The sequence below is a fragment of the Prenolepis imparis genome, unplaced genomic scaffold (genome assembly GCF_030444845.1).
Source record: "Prenolepis imparis isolate NDT839.2.m4 unplaced genomic scaffold, iyPreImpa1.0 SCAF_4, whole genome shotgun sequence".
Classification (NCBI taxonomy): domain Eukaryota; kingdom Metazoa; phylum Arthropoda; class Insecta; order Hymenoptera; family Formicidae; genus Prenolepis; species Prenolepis imparis.
This window is the reverse complement of record NW_028141162.1, coordinates 11678120-11693260: the sequence shown is the minus strand read 5'-3', so window position 1 is coordinate 11693260 and position 15141 is coordinate 11678120. Positions and strand designations below refer to the sequence as shown.

Genomic DNA, 15141 nt, shown 5'->3' with positions numbered 1-15141 from the left:
TAAACTGGTACCTATCATAAAATTTTTACAAGTTCTTGAAATGTGTTGTGACAGGCACGCACATATATTATTTACATACATTAAGTAACATTTCTAATTATGAATGAAAAATTAATCGTTTCCACATTTACATTTTCTATGTCATATTTTGCGCTATTAATTCTTTCATTAAAGTCTTTATTCTCGCAATGAGAACAACCGCAAGTAATAGATATAACAAACGTTTATGTTACTCAAGTGAGGATACATTGAACATTTTGCCGAATTTCACGATTTCCCAAAGAAAATGTTACCCTTACAGTTTATTACATGTTGATTTGTAAACGTTACTGTAAACCTTACTTTATAATTTACCAAGTTGTGCTAGGATGTGCTAACATGTCATTACTTTGAATTTTTTTGGTACCAACAAGAGGAAATGCGACTTATTGACTATTTTTTGTCTCTTTTGCAAGTATGAAAGAAATCATACAATTATATGTAATTAATACATGCGAGACAATGCTCTTCTTAAGAGTGGAATCTTATGAAGAAATTAGATATTTGTTAAACATAATCATCTCATTGCTAAGCATTGTAAATCAACATATAAACTTTCACTTTTTAATTGTAAAATTATAGTATTCAATGTATTTTTTTCTTTCATATTTTCTTTCATATTCTTTTTCTATAAATACTAATTGATAAGAAACATATATTACACTTCATAATGTTATTATAAAAGGATACAAATTAACAGTGTGATGAATATAGAATCAGTTAATTGATTTATAAATGATTAATCAAATTAATTGATGAGAATACAAGTTATATTGACATTTGTATCATTTTATATTCTGATATATTCTGACTGTAATATCTTGTATAATTCTTGCTGTAGTATGAGTTTTTTATGCTTACAAAAGATAAAGCAATAAGTCGCATATCATAAGTTTGCCTTATAAGATTTTGTGATTTTTATTGATTCTACTGAGCATAGCATGCGAGTCAATTTGTGTTACATTACTGGTTATAATTAGATCTGACGTATTCTGCCTATTTTTTGTATGATATCTCCTATTAGTTTGTAATACATTTTTCTTCCTTTTTTTTTTTTTTTTTGACCTGATGACAAGATTCGACGAATCTTGCGCTCATTTATCGCGTGCGCACGCGAATGTGATTGACACATGTGAAAAGAAACTTTGCGAGAATAATCGCATTTAAACATTCATAGTCTAATTTTATGTCTAATTGTATAAGCCGCTATTATAATTATCTAAAATAATTATGTGTAGCGTGTTATGTAAATTATGTATAGCATTATGTAAGTTATGTATAGCATTATGTCACTTATGTATAACGTTATGTAAGCATAATGTGAATATCTTTCCAAACGAAAGAGGAAGCAAGTGCCGAAATATACATGTGCCAGGAGTAGGGTGGACCTTAAACTATAATATATATGTGCTCGTTTACTGCGTTTAAGCATAAATTGTTTGATTGAAACATTTAATATCATTAATTATTAATTATATTATTTATATTATTTCTTCGGTTTTTTTGCGCCCATTGGGTCCACCCTGTGGCCTCTGAACCCATAGGATGGGCATACATATGATATCCTTATAATTCTTCTTATTGTTATTATTATTACGATAATAAACAGGCTGTTATATGTATATGTATATATATACTTTCCACTATTAAAGTTTCTATTGTGTAATCACAAACCAAGAATAATACTTTGCGCTTTGAGATAATCTAAAGTTTAATTTGGATAATTTCAGCGTTGGCAAAAGTGCTACCTCGTATACAAATTAATGGAGTCAATTTGTAGGAATTTGTCTACAAATGTTTAGTGTGGTTCACTTAATTTCAATTAATAATATTACATTAGCATACACTGTGATTTTTGAAAGTAATTGTTAATGTTGTATGGTTTGCATTTTTTCGCTTGTCGTTGAATTTTCTCATATTCTTTTTCATTCTTTATCTTTGAACTTAAGATATAAGTTATTTTAAAATTGATGGAAAGAAACATGTATTTTAAAATTGCGTAACATCTGAAAGCGAGATAGTTTAGGTTTAGGTGTATGTTGTATTATAAAATGAGGAAAATTTATTATTAAGAAATTTTTTTACAAAATATATTTTGTAACAATATGTACAATCATGGAAAAGGATTCAAAATAAAGTCTTTTCCCAGTAACACAAATATTCTATACATATATCGCGTATAAGATATCATAAAATTAGGTGTAAACTCTGAGAGAATTCTTTTCTTCTAGAGATTTATACATAAATATGTATCCAGAAGAATTCTATTCCTTTTTCGAATTAGATTTTATTTTTTTTAATGGCATTTAACTTTATATTTTAATATTAAAAATTTATATATTACATTGTAAAATATAAATATGTATTTAATCAATTTTTTGCAAAATTACAAATTGACAATAGAATTTGGTTTTTAATTATTTCTTCTTCGAAAAAAAAATGAAATAGAGCTAAAAGAATTTATTTTTGACATATAATTAAATATGTAATATATGTATAATATTTGAAATTAAATATTAATAGACATTTTCTAATTAATTAATCGCGTTAAGAAGTAGCGATATTATTTTTTATTTTTTTTATTTTGTGTCAACCCTTTGATTGATTGAAACAGACGTCGTGATGTTATCGAATACGTAGCCACGGAAACATTTGGTTTTATCTCAAAAATGACAAAAAGAATTGTGACTAGTAACGAACGCTATTATTTATCAGTGTAGTTTATTCAAAGTGACAGAAAAAATGAGAAAGCTCCTAAATTAAACGAGAAATAACTTAATTCTTGCGAACAATGTAATACAGCTAATAATAACCTTCAAAATCGTAAATAATTTTTTGCATGTATTGAATTTATATAATATGAATGAAAATTCTTTTACATAGAATATAGAAGACCAAATTCATGAATTTGTTCATAGATTTACGATAGTATCACAATATTCTCATTTTATTATTATTTCGAATAGATAGTAATACATGATATATAGTATACATATGATGCATGTGTAACAAATCACATATAATAGTTATTAAATAAATAATAAATTTTTTACATAAAAAGAGCTCTCTTATTTGATCAGCACCATTTCAATTCCTTTAGATATAGTTGCAGAAAGAATTTCTCATTTTCTAAATATTTACAGAATATTTTTTTACGCTTGTTTATATATATTTCTTGCATAATGTTTTCACATAGCACAATGAAATGATAGAGATGAGATAGATAGTTGCACAAAAGTTAATGCTTCTGCTTCTGGACTTTATAATTTTCATAGAGATCTTTTTTTATTAAAAAAAAAAAAATCATTCACTATTTTTTCACAGTATATATTCAACAGTTTTCCTTTCTAAAATAAAATTTAAATAATTAGATATATATCTCACAAAATTGTTCAAAAGTTTATACTGAAATTATTTCTAATCATTGTTACTAGCAATTTATTTTTAAGATACACACACATTTATAAATAAGTTTTTTATGATAAGATTTTTCAGTTAAGATTTTTCATGTAACAGCATTTTTTACACATTTTGTTTCCAAAGATTTGGCTTTCACGCATGCTTCTTTAGGTAAGATTAAAAAATAATTAACTTTTAAATATGTACATTTTACAAGCAAATAATGTCTTTATGCTACAAGATTCTATATAATGTAAAGAATACATGCATTCTTTTTTTTTTTCACTTAGGTATGTTTAGAAATAATCTAAAATGTATATAGAATCCACTCATATTAATCTACAACCAAGAAGGAAAAATAATCTTCTCTATCGATATGGATATGTCCTTTTAATGCTCACTTGCATGATATTTGCATCTATTCAACCACATATTGGTGGAACAAATGGTAATTAATTCTTCAATTCTCAATATTTCAATAAAAAAAGAAATATGTGTATAGATGTGTATATATGTGTGTATAATACAATATATTTTTACTTATATCACACAAAAATAACAATATTTACTAATATGATGATATTGTATTTTTTTATTACAGGTATAATCAATGGTAATTTTATCACTCGCTATATTGCTGTGCCTTTCACATATTTTGAAGCTGGATTATTATGCGATCCTAAGTCTCTTTATTCAACATTAAGGAATGGCTATCTTCTGACATTTGTCATGACTTTCATATATATTTTGATGCCCTTTTTAGCACGCATTGGAACATATTTGTTGACCTATACAAAAGTTAATGTATGGTTACTCAAAGGAATGGAGGTGATTAAGAACATTTGTAACTTATTAATTAATTCTTGTTAACACAATGTGTAGACTAAAGAGATATTATATTAAACTTTTATAACTATGTGTGATACACAAATATTAAAGCTGAAAAAATATATATGGCATATATTGTTATATCTCTTTCAGGTGCTTTATTGCATGCCACCACCATTCAGTACAGGACTTGCTTTATGTCGTTTGGCACAAGCTGATTTGCCTACAAGTGTAATTACTACACTGGTATCACATTTTGGAGGATTATTTTTATCTCCTATTTTACTATATCTTATGGTAAATCTCATGCTTTCACATAGGAATGATAGTTCTTAAGTATTTTTATATATTTTTTCTCTTAGAGAAAGAGAGAATATACTATATTCAATATTTTGCTTTATTATTTATATTCATTCAGTTTTGTATGTATATGTTAGCTTAACATATATATTTTAAATTAAATTAAAAAGTTTATTTTTAAGTATTATTATTTTAAAACTACATTACATTAATTTTTCCATAACAGTTAGGTACATCTACTCCACCACTGGTTGGGATCAACATCAGGGAGACCATATACAGCACACTTATTCCATTAGGCATGGGTATCATGCTACGGTCATTTATAGTGAAGGAGAAATATTTGAATATTAACACAGGATGGTTTTCCCAAGGGTTATTGTTAACAATAGCATACCACTGGTTTTGCGATGCTGTTTTGGCAGATGCTTCATCGTTACAAGCAATAGATATACTGTTCTGTGTACTTATCGGTAAGTTGTATTTATTTTGTATTTAATTTTCACATTTAAGACTTCACATTAAAGACTCCTCGTGCTTTATATTCAGCTACATATGTCTTTTCAAGCGTGCTTGGGTCAGCTTCTTCTCAGTAGTTTATGTTGGATCTTGTGCTCTCAATGGTTGCCACGGAACATTCTGTTAGCCACATTATTCACCAGCACTCACAAATCTGTTGGTCTTGGCGGTTGGATTTTACGAGGGGCATATCACGGTTCAATTCATGGACCAGCAGTGAATTTACCATTGACGATACTACCTGTTGCACAATTATTGTTAGGTAGTTTGTTAGCCAGTTGGCTAGCTCCGTAATAAAAAATCTAAAGTTGTATACTGTTTTACGATGCCCATATCTCAATTTATTACAGAGATATTGGTTTATCTTCTAGTCTTCAAGTACAATAATAATTCTGATAGTATTTTCAATGCACTAGGATATTTTATATCCTAAAAATGATGGAACGGCTCCTAAAAATTATCACAAATAAATTTTAGAAATAATATATTTAAATAGAATGAGGCTATATATATATACATATATAGTTTACATCATAAATAAAACCTGGAAAAAAATAAAAAATAAATTATGCAGATATTAAATCAACTATCAATACATTGTATTTTTAAATGTTTTAAAGGATTTTTAATTATATATACTAGATAAATTCAATGCAAAAATTATTCTTACATTTCATCAACTAATTTTATTCATTTATTAATGAAATTGTCTGGAATGATTGTATTTTGGAATGACCATTTTTTGTTGAATAGAGTTAATTATATATATTATTACAATATTGTGTGTAATTTGATACTTACCTTGAAATTGGATGGAATGGTTCGTGTGTAAGAATTATATATTGTTGTTTTATAGTCTGGATTAAAAGAATTTATGTAAATGATGCGCGAAGTATCACATTGTATGATTTTCAGCAATCTAATTCATTGACATATATCTTTTAAAAAGAAACAGTAAGAATGAGATACATTGTACTTCGCATTATTACAAGAACCGTTTTAAATAGATACAATAGAGATAAAAGTCAACAGCCAATCGAATGAATAGTGTTATGACTTATTCATTGAGTAATACAATATAATATAATCGCGGGTATCTAATCATATATATATCGTACAAGTTACAAATATAGTTTCCTTATTCTTCGAGTGAAAAATTCTGAAATATCTTCGAAATTACAAGCTCCTACTTATCCTAATGTTCATCTAACGAGCCTTTAAAACAACAAGAGCTAGGAAACGCACGGTTGTAGTTTCTACATACAAAAGAAGAGGACTTGAAAGTTAGAATAAGGAGTTTCTTTTTTTTCCCATATAAAACATAGCGATTTTATTCTACAAATAATGGGGATAAATTTCGATTATTACTCTTGTTTTGGAAAGTTTTTGCAGTTTTTCTTTTTCTTTTCTTTTCTCTATTCGTGACGCGCCATATTCAGTATGATACAATATCGTACCATCGTCGATGCGCATGTATAGTATATTCAATAATATTAACAAATAGTGTAACATTCATGATAACGCTGATGAGCACGACATAATTCGATTTCTTCGTGAAAATCATCATGGCAATGAATGCATCAAACGACGGTGCAGCAATGTAGGCGTAAATGCCGGGACGCATACGGTCGATCCGGATGATCACATTGTCGTTACGTTTGACACCAAGCTCCTGTCACAAGTGGCTCCTATCCTGACGTCGACGCTGCTATCGCCGCCAGCTGCGCGACTCTCCATCCTCATCCTCTTCCTCCTCGTTCTCGTTTTCGTTTTCTTCTAAAAGTAGCGCCTCTGCCGTACCCTGAAAATTTAAAACTTGTTAATATCTGTAGATTAGACGACCACAAAATATTGGAAATGCTCTTATTGAGAAGTTGTCATTATCACAATCATTTGCATCAAATAAACCTTTCCTATAAAGAAATGTATTGTACACAATTTCGTTAAACTTAAAGAATCTATGAGAACAAACATTCTGTCCATTAAATATTATATTTTCATGAAATTGAAATAAAATCCATAGTTGAAAAATCTTTGCAATAAAATATATATATAAATAAAAGCTTATTCAAATTGATTTTTTTCTGCTACATAACAACTACTTCTATTTATAATAGACTATATTATTTATATGGATTATTAAAAAATTGCAATATTATAAATTTTATTTTTTAAAGCTTACTTCCATGTCGATATCTTCGTCTATAACAGACGCAGTCTGTTCAGAACGTGACGAGAGTTGTACAGATGTGCTGGAGTTACTAGCAGCTCCTCCACGATGCAAATGGTGACTGGACACCCAAGTTATTGACAATAATCTGTCTTGAAATGTGCGTCCTTTTACCAAGGCAACCTCTGCCTCCTTTCTCGATTTGAAATTTATCACGATTGAAGGAGTTGCATCGTCTACTATTTGATTCACTATTTCACCAAATTGCTGAAGCAGAAGAGAAATTTGCAAAGTTAATTGTATGTATCGCGCGCTTGAGACGTTACTCAAAATATACGAAGCTTCTTTGAATTGTATATGCTTATAATTAATATAGTTGCAAATATAGAATCTTTTCGTTTCTCACTTTTTGTTCAACTATTTCCGAGTGACAAATTTTAGTGACTTTTCTATATATGTATATAATATATTATTATTATTATAAATGCATAAATCTTACTTGAAAATGCGCCAAGACCTCCGCCTTTTCCTCGGTTTCGTAACCGGAGACTAGAAGACTCGTTGGCCGATGATCTACTGAAACGTGAGCAAAACTTCCTCTACCACGGCCTCTATAAGATAACGCGTGGGTGCCGCGTGTAACTCGATTAGAGGCTTTCACGCTTTTGCCAACAATGGGGTTCGCGTTCAAACCTAATGCGGCCGCTTGAGCTCGAAGTTCGTTCAGTCTCTTTTGCAGTTCGCCGGCATCTTGACCCTCTTGTTGCGCGGTCATTAAATCTAACTCGGCGTCCAGTATCTCCTTTTGAGTCTGCTCTCTAGACTTCACCTGCGATTTATTACCACCGATTTGACCGTTCGCGCCTAGATCCTTGCGTAGATTATCAACTGATTGTTGCATAGCCTTTATTGTTGGCATTATGGAATCTTTATGTTCCGGATTCTTTTCGGCCTTGTCGATCAAGGCGCGCAATTCAATCAGATGCTTGTCTAGTAACTCTTGTTTCCTTTTGCGTAAATCGGCGGTCAGTTTGATTGCCTCCTTCCGCTTTTCTTCTTGCTTCTTCTTTAATGTTTCCTTAGCTGCTAATATCTCTTGCGTCTTCTTTATCGCGAGAACCTTTTCTTCTCGAGTAGGAACGACGGCAGCTTTAGGCGAGGTCGGAACTAAGGTCTGCGTGACTTGTTCCTCGGTCGCACGACGCGTGGGAACGTATTCATTATCTTCAGCCTTTGCCGGTACTGTTACAGCGGCGCCCAGCCTCTCTTTCACAGAAGGACGACATCCTGGAGACAATAAATTTTATTACATCATATTTTATTACATACATATTACATCATGTCTAGAATATGTATTATACAATAATAAAAGTAAACAAAATCGTCTCTTACCCGGTGGCACGTTTTCGATAGCTCCACCAGCCGCATTATTGTTAACGTTATTGTGCCAAAATACTTTAATAAATCTATTATTCAACACAGCCTCTGTGCTTCTGTAAGCGGCCTTTGCTTCAGTTGGCAATTGAAAGGTAACCAATGCTGCCTCAGGATCACCACCGAAATTAACTTGAATATTTACAATTTTACCAAATTTGCAAAAATGATTATTCAATTGAGTTATATTGTTTAAAGTTCGTGGAACTTTTTTCAGTTCGAGAGAACAATTGGCCGGGTTATGCGTTGCTCTCTGCTTCGGTCCCAGTCGACCAAAGTCAAACGATTGTTTACGTTTTGGCGGATTGCTTTGGGTTATTTCTGACGAGTTTGTATGGGGAATAACTGGTACACTGATCAGTTCTCTTTGTCCTCTGCCGTAAATCCCGGGTGCAGGTGGTGGGTGTCTACCCCACGGCATGCGTGGCTCCATGCTGGGCGCGTCTGGATTATATTCTGCAAAAGCATCTGACACATTTAACTCATTATATTTCAGATATGAAACATTGCACTTGTTATAAACTAGAATACTGCAATACAAAATTGTAATGTAATTTTATATTTTCCATCTCTTTCTTGTCTAATTTATCAAATATTTTATCTTATTGATATTAGTTCTAATTAGAATCATAAAATTTTACACACATATACACAAATATATATAAATATCTTTCAATTTAGCCAAAATTTCAAATTAACTATAATTGAAAATTGCCTAAACATTTTTACAATGCCTCATTTTAATAAAGACTATATTTTTCTCTTTTTTTTTCTTCTCTTTTCCTCTTTTTATTTTAACTGGCGGTACAATCAATGTAACATATATCTAATGTATATAACACAGTCATAATATACAATATATGATAAATAACTTTTTTCTAATTGTTTTCGAATTATCGTTTTACAACATTACATTAATGTTGTAACATAAATAATTAAAACTAATATAGATTTTATATCCAAAAATACATACCCATATTAGAATGGTGGTTTCTTAAGTGAGGTGGTGGTAAACTGGCAAGAGGAAGATGCGGTGGTGGTGGATTACCATTAGGACCCTGTGGTGGTTCCGGTACTGTAGCCACTGGGACTGTTCCTGGAGCTTGAGGGCCATGTGGTGCAAAAGTCAAAACTCGACTCAACGACACATCTTCCAATACTACTGGATCCGTGCCATGATCATAAGGACAAAGATCTCCTCTCATGCAATATCCTTTCTCTAAATTAAAATATGAGAAATAGATAACTCGATTAAAGATAAGATCTGATTAATTCGATTATTTAAACAACATTAAATAATTGTCATTTAGTATCACTTTTGGCGATATCGAAATTCACTATTCTCGCTAACAGTTTAAAAGAGTAACAACATATGATAGCTTTCTATTTTTTTAATGTGTCGACGTACATACCGTCGAAATCTCTGCAACGTCTTTTTGCTTGTTGTTGAAAAGAACCTGTTTGGTTATTTGGAATATTACTCGCAACAGAGACAACACTTTGTATTGATTGACTAGTTGTAGATAGCCTCATGTCTACATCTCCGTGATTACTATCTTGAGTCGGAGTACCACCACCAGGACTTGGCTCGATTCGATCCATTCTATCTATCTCTATTCTCTCGAAACGATCGATCTTTTTCCGTTCTATTGATCTAGAACGTGATCGAGATCGAAGTGGAGTTGGAGATCTATTCCTGAATCTTGCTCGATGGTCGCGATTGTCTGGACCGTCGCGTATCCTAGGTCGTATCGGTGATGTACTGCGACTTCTGGTACGCCTAAAAAATACAGAATAATAAAATATTTGAGTTGTTTAAAAACTTTAAGAAAATGAAAGTTTAATAACTTAATTAAAAAATAATTTTTTACTCAAATAATTATTTGATCTATTTAAATATATACTATTTAAGATATTTAAATATATACTGTTTAAGACAATTAAAAGATAAAACATAAAAAGGTTTACTGAAATATTTACTTATATTTTTAAGAGTGAAAATTTCTTCAAATGTTACAAATATATATAAAACACACCTGCGATCATGTCTTCTAGTATTAATAGGTGGAGATTCATTTCTCCACGGTCGACTTCTATCTCTTTCTCTGTCGCGCCGAATGTGTTCTCTACTCCTGGATCTGCGTCTATCCCGTTCCCAGGATCGTGAACGTGATCGTGATCTTGATCTCATTCTGCCACTTCTAGATTGCACGTAATATGATATAATTATAAAATTTCAATATACTAAATTAAATTATAAAGTCTAATATGTCAAAGAGAAAAAAATTCTTAAGTTTTTGTTAGCTTTTCTCATAATCTAGTTTTTTTTTCACCTTTTTTTAAAAGATGTAAAATAATTAAATACCTGCTTCGAGAACGTTTTCCTTTTTCTTTATCCTTATCTGAATCAGATTTTTTAGTCTCACGTTTACTAACTACAGCAGACGCGGATCCATTTATTTGAGGTGGAACAGGTGGATTTGTAATCATAGGTACTAGTGGAATTGTTGTATCTAGTATTTTTTCTGTTGATGATACAACTGGTGCTGGTGGATTTATTCCAGGTGGTGTCCCACCACCATCTGGACCACTCTTGGATGGTGGAAGTGTATATTCCTGATTTTCCAATGTTTTAAACAGCAATTCCACAAAGCTTTTGGTTTCTAAAAATAACAATTTCAATATATTTTTAATCATATCATATAAAAACAATAAATAATTAAATTTTTAATTTTTATTAATGGTGAAATGTTATATAAACATACCTTGCTGTAGAAATACATCTAATTGCTCAACCATGCCGCCACGTAATTCTTCCAAAGTCTTATCTTTCTTTACCAATGCATAGACATATTTAGCCAGAGCAGCAGGATCTGCGTCGCATCTAGTAAAAGAAAATTAATTACTTAACGTACAAAATAAGTCAACATGTATTTGATAAACTTTTGAATATTATCTTTTTAATTCAAATATAATTTAATTCATCATTACTGAATGTTAAAATGAAAAACATATTTTGAATATTATAAGCCACTATTGCATTGCATAAATAAGATGGTAACAACTACTTGACCAAATATGCTTTATATTTATAGAAACAAAATATGAATTGTGGTAATTTGATATTCTTAAAATACAAATGCACTGCTTAGGACAATGAAGGGAGAATTATTTCTTCAAATAACTTTGTAGAATAAATCAAACGTCAGAGACTAGGTGTAAAATTATAATATAGTGTTTGTATATGAAGTTCGCTCATAATCAAGATTGTATATTGAAATAAAGTTTCACTAAACAATATCCATCGAAGAAATATTAGCATTTGATAAAGAAATCTCTGAATTATCTTAATCAACATGGAACGTAATACGCTACAGTCATCAACAGATAGAAATATCGAAATGTTCATTCGTACAATAGAATAATACATCACACATTTGTCGTACATTATGTACTACGTATTGAATGAGGGAACGAAAGTTATCGCATTCCAATCCCAAGATTTAGATGCTCGCGTGTAATTGATATAGATCGGTAAAATAAAACATACACGTTACAAGAAAATTAGTTAATCGTTAGATTTATGCAAAAAGTCTGAACGGTCCTCGAGTAGAGATGAATGATGACATGACTGGTCGGGGAAAGGGTTCATCCTGTTGGTCGTGTCCCCGGCAGGGGGGTAATAATCTCTGGCAGAGTACCCCATGTAAATATCATGCCACACACGGAGGTGCATAGCGCATCACATGTACGGCCATTTACAACATCAAAGGAGTACAGATACACATACGCGTGAAGATACACTCTCGGGCTACGAAGCTGGCCTACTTACAGCGGCTCCAGCACAGCGGTGAGCCACGCCTTGAATTGATCCGGATTATCGATTATCATTTTCTGCCTTTCACCGCGTTACAGGGCGCATAGATAAACTTGGTAAACGTACGTCAATTATATGAACTTGGAGGAGCGACAATAAGTACCCTCTCCTAAGTAAAGACGGTCGCCATTCTGGAAATCAGTCGCTGTTAAACATGGAACAGTCACACGCAACTAGAAGTCGTTCGACGTCTGGAAAACATCAACGGGAAACAGCTGCTGCCCCCTCGTGGATTTAGAATGACGTTGGATGTCGCTTAATCACCACCAATGGAAACTTGGATCGAACATTTGATTACAATCGTCGTAGCCAATCAGCTTTCGCTACTGTTTTCAACGAGCAAGCTGGACAAAAATGGTGCCACAGTTGTCTGAATTGTTTTGCAGCATCCTTCGCGAACTCGACAATAGGAAGATTCGAGAAAGATAAATATCCCGTATTTTATATATGATGTGATGTTTTGTCATTTCATCAAGAGAGTATAATTGCGAATAATAAGGATATAATGGATGTTGACAACGTTGTCACCGAAACGGAAAGTAATGTGGTAAGTTTATTCACACAAAAGTAATGCGAATGTATAAGCTTGAGATATTTAAATACAATAATGTTCGATTTTCGTAGATGCCCGTTCCAAAAATAAAACACGATTGGTATCAAACAGAGACACACGTTATCGTGACAATACTCGCAAAAAATACGGAAAATGTGAAGGTTGTATACGAAGAAAATACAGTACGTATTTAGAAGATTACTCTTCTCTTAAAACATCAGGAATTAACTTGTTTATTAGAACAAATAAAAAGTGCCTTAAACAAATTGCATCTTATGATGATTGCGTGTGAGATATAATAGTTTGTTTTACATTATTTTCCAAGCGATGCTTTGGTATTCAGATATCTTTTGATAATATACTCAAAATACCTAAATATTGACAATTGTAATTTGTCCATGATTTCTATATTTACAGTTTGATTGTGTGATACAAGAAAAAGCTACATTTTTAAATTAAGCTTCAAATTAGTATTTATGAGATATTTGTTTAAATTGCTCTTAATAAATTATTTTTCAGTTAAGCGTATCCGCAAAGTTGCCATCTGGTAATGAATATAGTTTAGAATTAGATTTGGCTCATCCGATAGCTGTCGAACAATGTACACACAAAGTATGGCCATCTAAAATAGAAATTAAACTGAAAAAACAGGATGATTTTAGATGGACAGTATTAGAGGGGAATCCAAGTGAACAGAATAAAGTCAAACCTATACCAAATGGTAAATTATAAATCTTTCATTATTTTATACAGAAATGTTTCTAAATATAAATATCAAATATATATCTGAGATAATTTTGAATTTGATTAGATATTTTGTTTTTAATAGTTTATTTTATAATGCAATAAAATCTCAAATTTTTAATGTATATTGCTAAACATACTTCTATAATATCACTATGATTGATATTAAAAACAATTGTAAAAGTATAATAGTAGTGTTATAACTAAGAGTTGTATAAAATTAACACATATTTTAGATATATTAATATATAAAATAGTTTTTAAAAATTTAAATTAAACTATAAAATTAATATAAATTAATTTTTTATTAAAAAATTATGTTACAATAACAATGAATAATTACATTTTTCTAAACTTATGTTTTATTTAAGAAATACTTCAAGCTAGCCAACAAACTTCTAAATACCCAAGTTCCTGTAAAATATACAGAGATTGGGGTAAAGTAGAAAAAGAAATAGAAAAACAAGAGGCAGCAGAACAACCACAGGGTGATGCAGCGATAAATGCCCTTTTCCAACAAATATATGGTAAAGGATCTGATGAAGTAAGACGCGCGATGAACAAGTCCTTTGTAAGTAAATAATTTGTTTTTGATAAATTAAATGATAACAAGAGACATAGTTGCAGTTTGTTTAGAATGCTATATATTGCAGATGCTATATCGATAATATATATTTTTTAAAAACTCTATTAAATGTAAATCTTTAAGATAATTCAATTTTTGCATAAATTAAATTCCATTCATTTCTAGCTATTTGTACAAAATAAATATTATGTTAAAAAATCATTTATTGCATATAGTGAGAGAAAATTTCTTAATTTTACATTCTAAATCCTAAACATGACATTTGATTAAAACTAGCTCATTATATAAATGCACATACATATAAATTTTTAATGCTTTTATTAATATAAATATAATAACCTGTCACACACAAATATATATATAAAGAAACATAAAAATCTTTTATTTTGTTATATAGTTTGAATCTGGTGGCACTGTTCTGAGTACTAATTGGGAAGAGGTAGGACATGGAACAGTTGAGAAAAAACCACCAGATGGAATGGAATGGAAATCTTGGGATTCATAATTTGTAACTCATAATTCGTAAATTTTTAAACATCAGTTTTTCAGTGTTTCTTGTGTGCAATTGCATTCAATTATACATATGATATTTATTCGATATAAGTAATATTTTTTTGAGTAATATTCTTTTTCTATATATGTTGTGATTCAATAATACAATAAACTAATTTCTATGTTAAAAAATTATTTTA

General features: G+C 30.6%; 3 protein-coding genes across 7 annotated transcripts; 2 read left to right on the top strand and 1 right to left on the bottom strand.

Moving 5' to 3' along the window:
- The first annotated feature begins 2588 nt into the window (after positions 1-2588).
- LOC145934892 (sodium/bile acid cotransporter 7) lies at positions 2589-5800 on the top strand. 4 transcript variants are annotated; one of them, XM_083035743.1, is made up of 6 exons: positions 2589-3609; positions 3729-3886; positions 4040-4266; positions 4420-4563; positions 4793-5039; positions 5116-5236. In XM_083035743.1, the coding sequence occupies exons 2-6, from the start codon at positions 3751-3753 to the stop codon at positions 5160-5162; spliced, it is 801 nt and encodes a 266-aa protein (XP_082891869.1). In that variant the 5' UTR covers positions 2589-3609; positions 3729-3750; the 3' UTR covers positions 5163-5236. The 4 variants fall into 4 exon arrangements, with proteins under 4 accessions (XP_082891869.1, XP_082891866.1, XP_082891868.1 ...); XM_083035740.1 differs by having other exon boundaries at positions 2594-2832; positions 5135-5800; XM_083035742.1 differs by having other exon boundaries at positions 2594-2862; positions 5135-5800.
- A 272-nt stretch (positions 5801-6072) lies between these two features.
- Positions 6073-12714, bottom strand: Swm (Zinc finger protein swm). 2 transcript variants are annotated; one of them, XM_083035737.1, is made up of 10 exons: positions 12522-12714; positions 11455-11573; positions 11055-11352; positions 10726-10890; positions 10102-10469; positions 9663-9908; positions 8648-9157; positions 7755-8542; positions 7268-7522; positions 6073-6886 (listed from the first exon to the last, which is right to left on the bottom strand). In XM_083035737.1, exons 1-10 carry the CDS (start codon positions 12578-12580, stop codon positions 6794-6796), a joined length of 2901 nt encoding a protein of 966 aa, XP_082891863.1. In that variant the 5' UTR covers positions 12581-12714; the 3' UTR covers positions 6073-6793. The 2 variants fall into 2 exon arrangements, with proteins under 2 accessions (XP_082891863.1, XP_082891864.1); XM_083035738.1 differs by having other exon boundaries at positions 8648-9145.
- Positions 12715-12923: 209 nt separating this feature from the next.
- Sgt1 (suppressor of G2 allele of skp1) lies at positions 12924-15134 on the top strand. The gene is made up of 5 exons (XM_083036226.1): positions 12924-13113; positions 13191-13301; positions 13639-13840; positions 14235-14434; positions 14847-15134. The coding sequence occupies exons 1-5, from the start codon at positions 13072-13074 to the stop codon at positions 14952-14954; spliced, it is 663 nt and encodes a 220-aa protein (XP_082892352.1). The 5' UTR covers positions 12924-13071; the 3' UTR covers positions 14955-15134.
- The last annotated feature ends 7 nt before the right edge of the window (positions 15135-15141 follow it).

What these genes read in the sequence shown, in the direction of transcription:
- LOC145934892 (XM_083035740.1), top strand. Translation starts at nt 3,751, where the DNA reads ATGTATATAGAATCCACTCATATTAATCTACAACCAAGAAGGAAAAAT. An exon ending in ACATATTGGTGGAACAAATG is followed by an intron (nt 3,887 to 4,039) that starts GTAATTAATTCT and finishes TTTTTATTACAG; the next exon opens with GTATAATCAATGGTAATTTT. An exon ending in CTATTTTACTATATCTTATG is followed by an intron (nt 4,564 to 4,792) that starts GTAAATCTCATG and finishes TTTCCATAACAG; the next exon opens with TTAGGTACATCTACTCCACC.
- Swm (XM_083035737.1), bottom strand. Translation starts at nt 12,580, where the DNA reads ATGATAATCGATAATCCGGATCAATTCAAGGCGTGGCTCACCGCTGTG. An exon ending in AAACCACCATTCTAATATGG is followed by an intron (nt 9,158 to 9,662) that starts GTATGTATTTTT and finishes TAAATGTGTCAG; the next exon opens with ATGCTTTTGCAGAATATAAT. An exon ending in ACGAAGATATCGACATGGAA is followed by an intron (nt 6,887 to 7,267) that starts GTAAGCTTTAAA and finishes TTAAATTTTCAG; the next exon opens with GGTACGGCAGAGGCGCTACT.
- Sgt1 (XM_083036226.1), top strand. Translation starts at nt 13,072, where the DNA reads ATGGATGTTGACAACGTTGTCACCGAAACGGAAAGTAATGTG. An exon ending in CCGAAACGGAAAGTAATGTG is followed by an intron (nt 13,114 to 13,190) that starts GTAAGTTTATTC and finishes CGATTTTCGTAG; the next exon opens with ATGCCCGTTCCAAAAATAAA. An exon ending in GCGCGATGAACAAGTCCTTT is followed by an intron (nt 14,435 to 14,846) that starts GTAAGTAAATAA and finishes TTTGTTATATAG; the next exon opens with TTTGAATCTGGTGGCACTGT.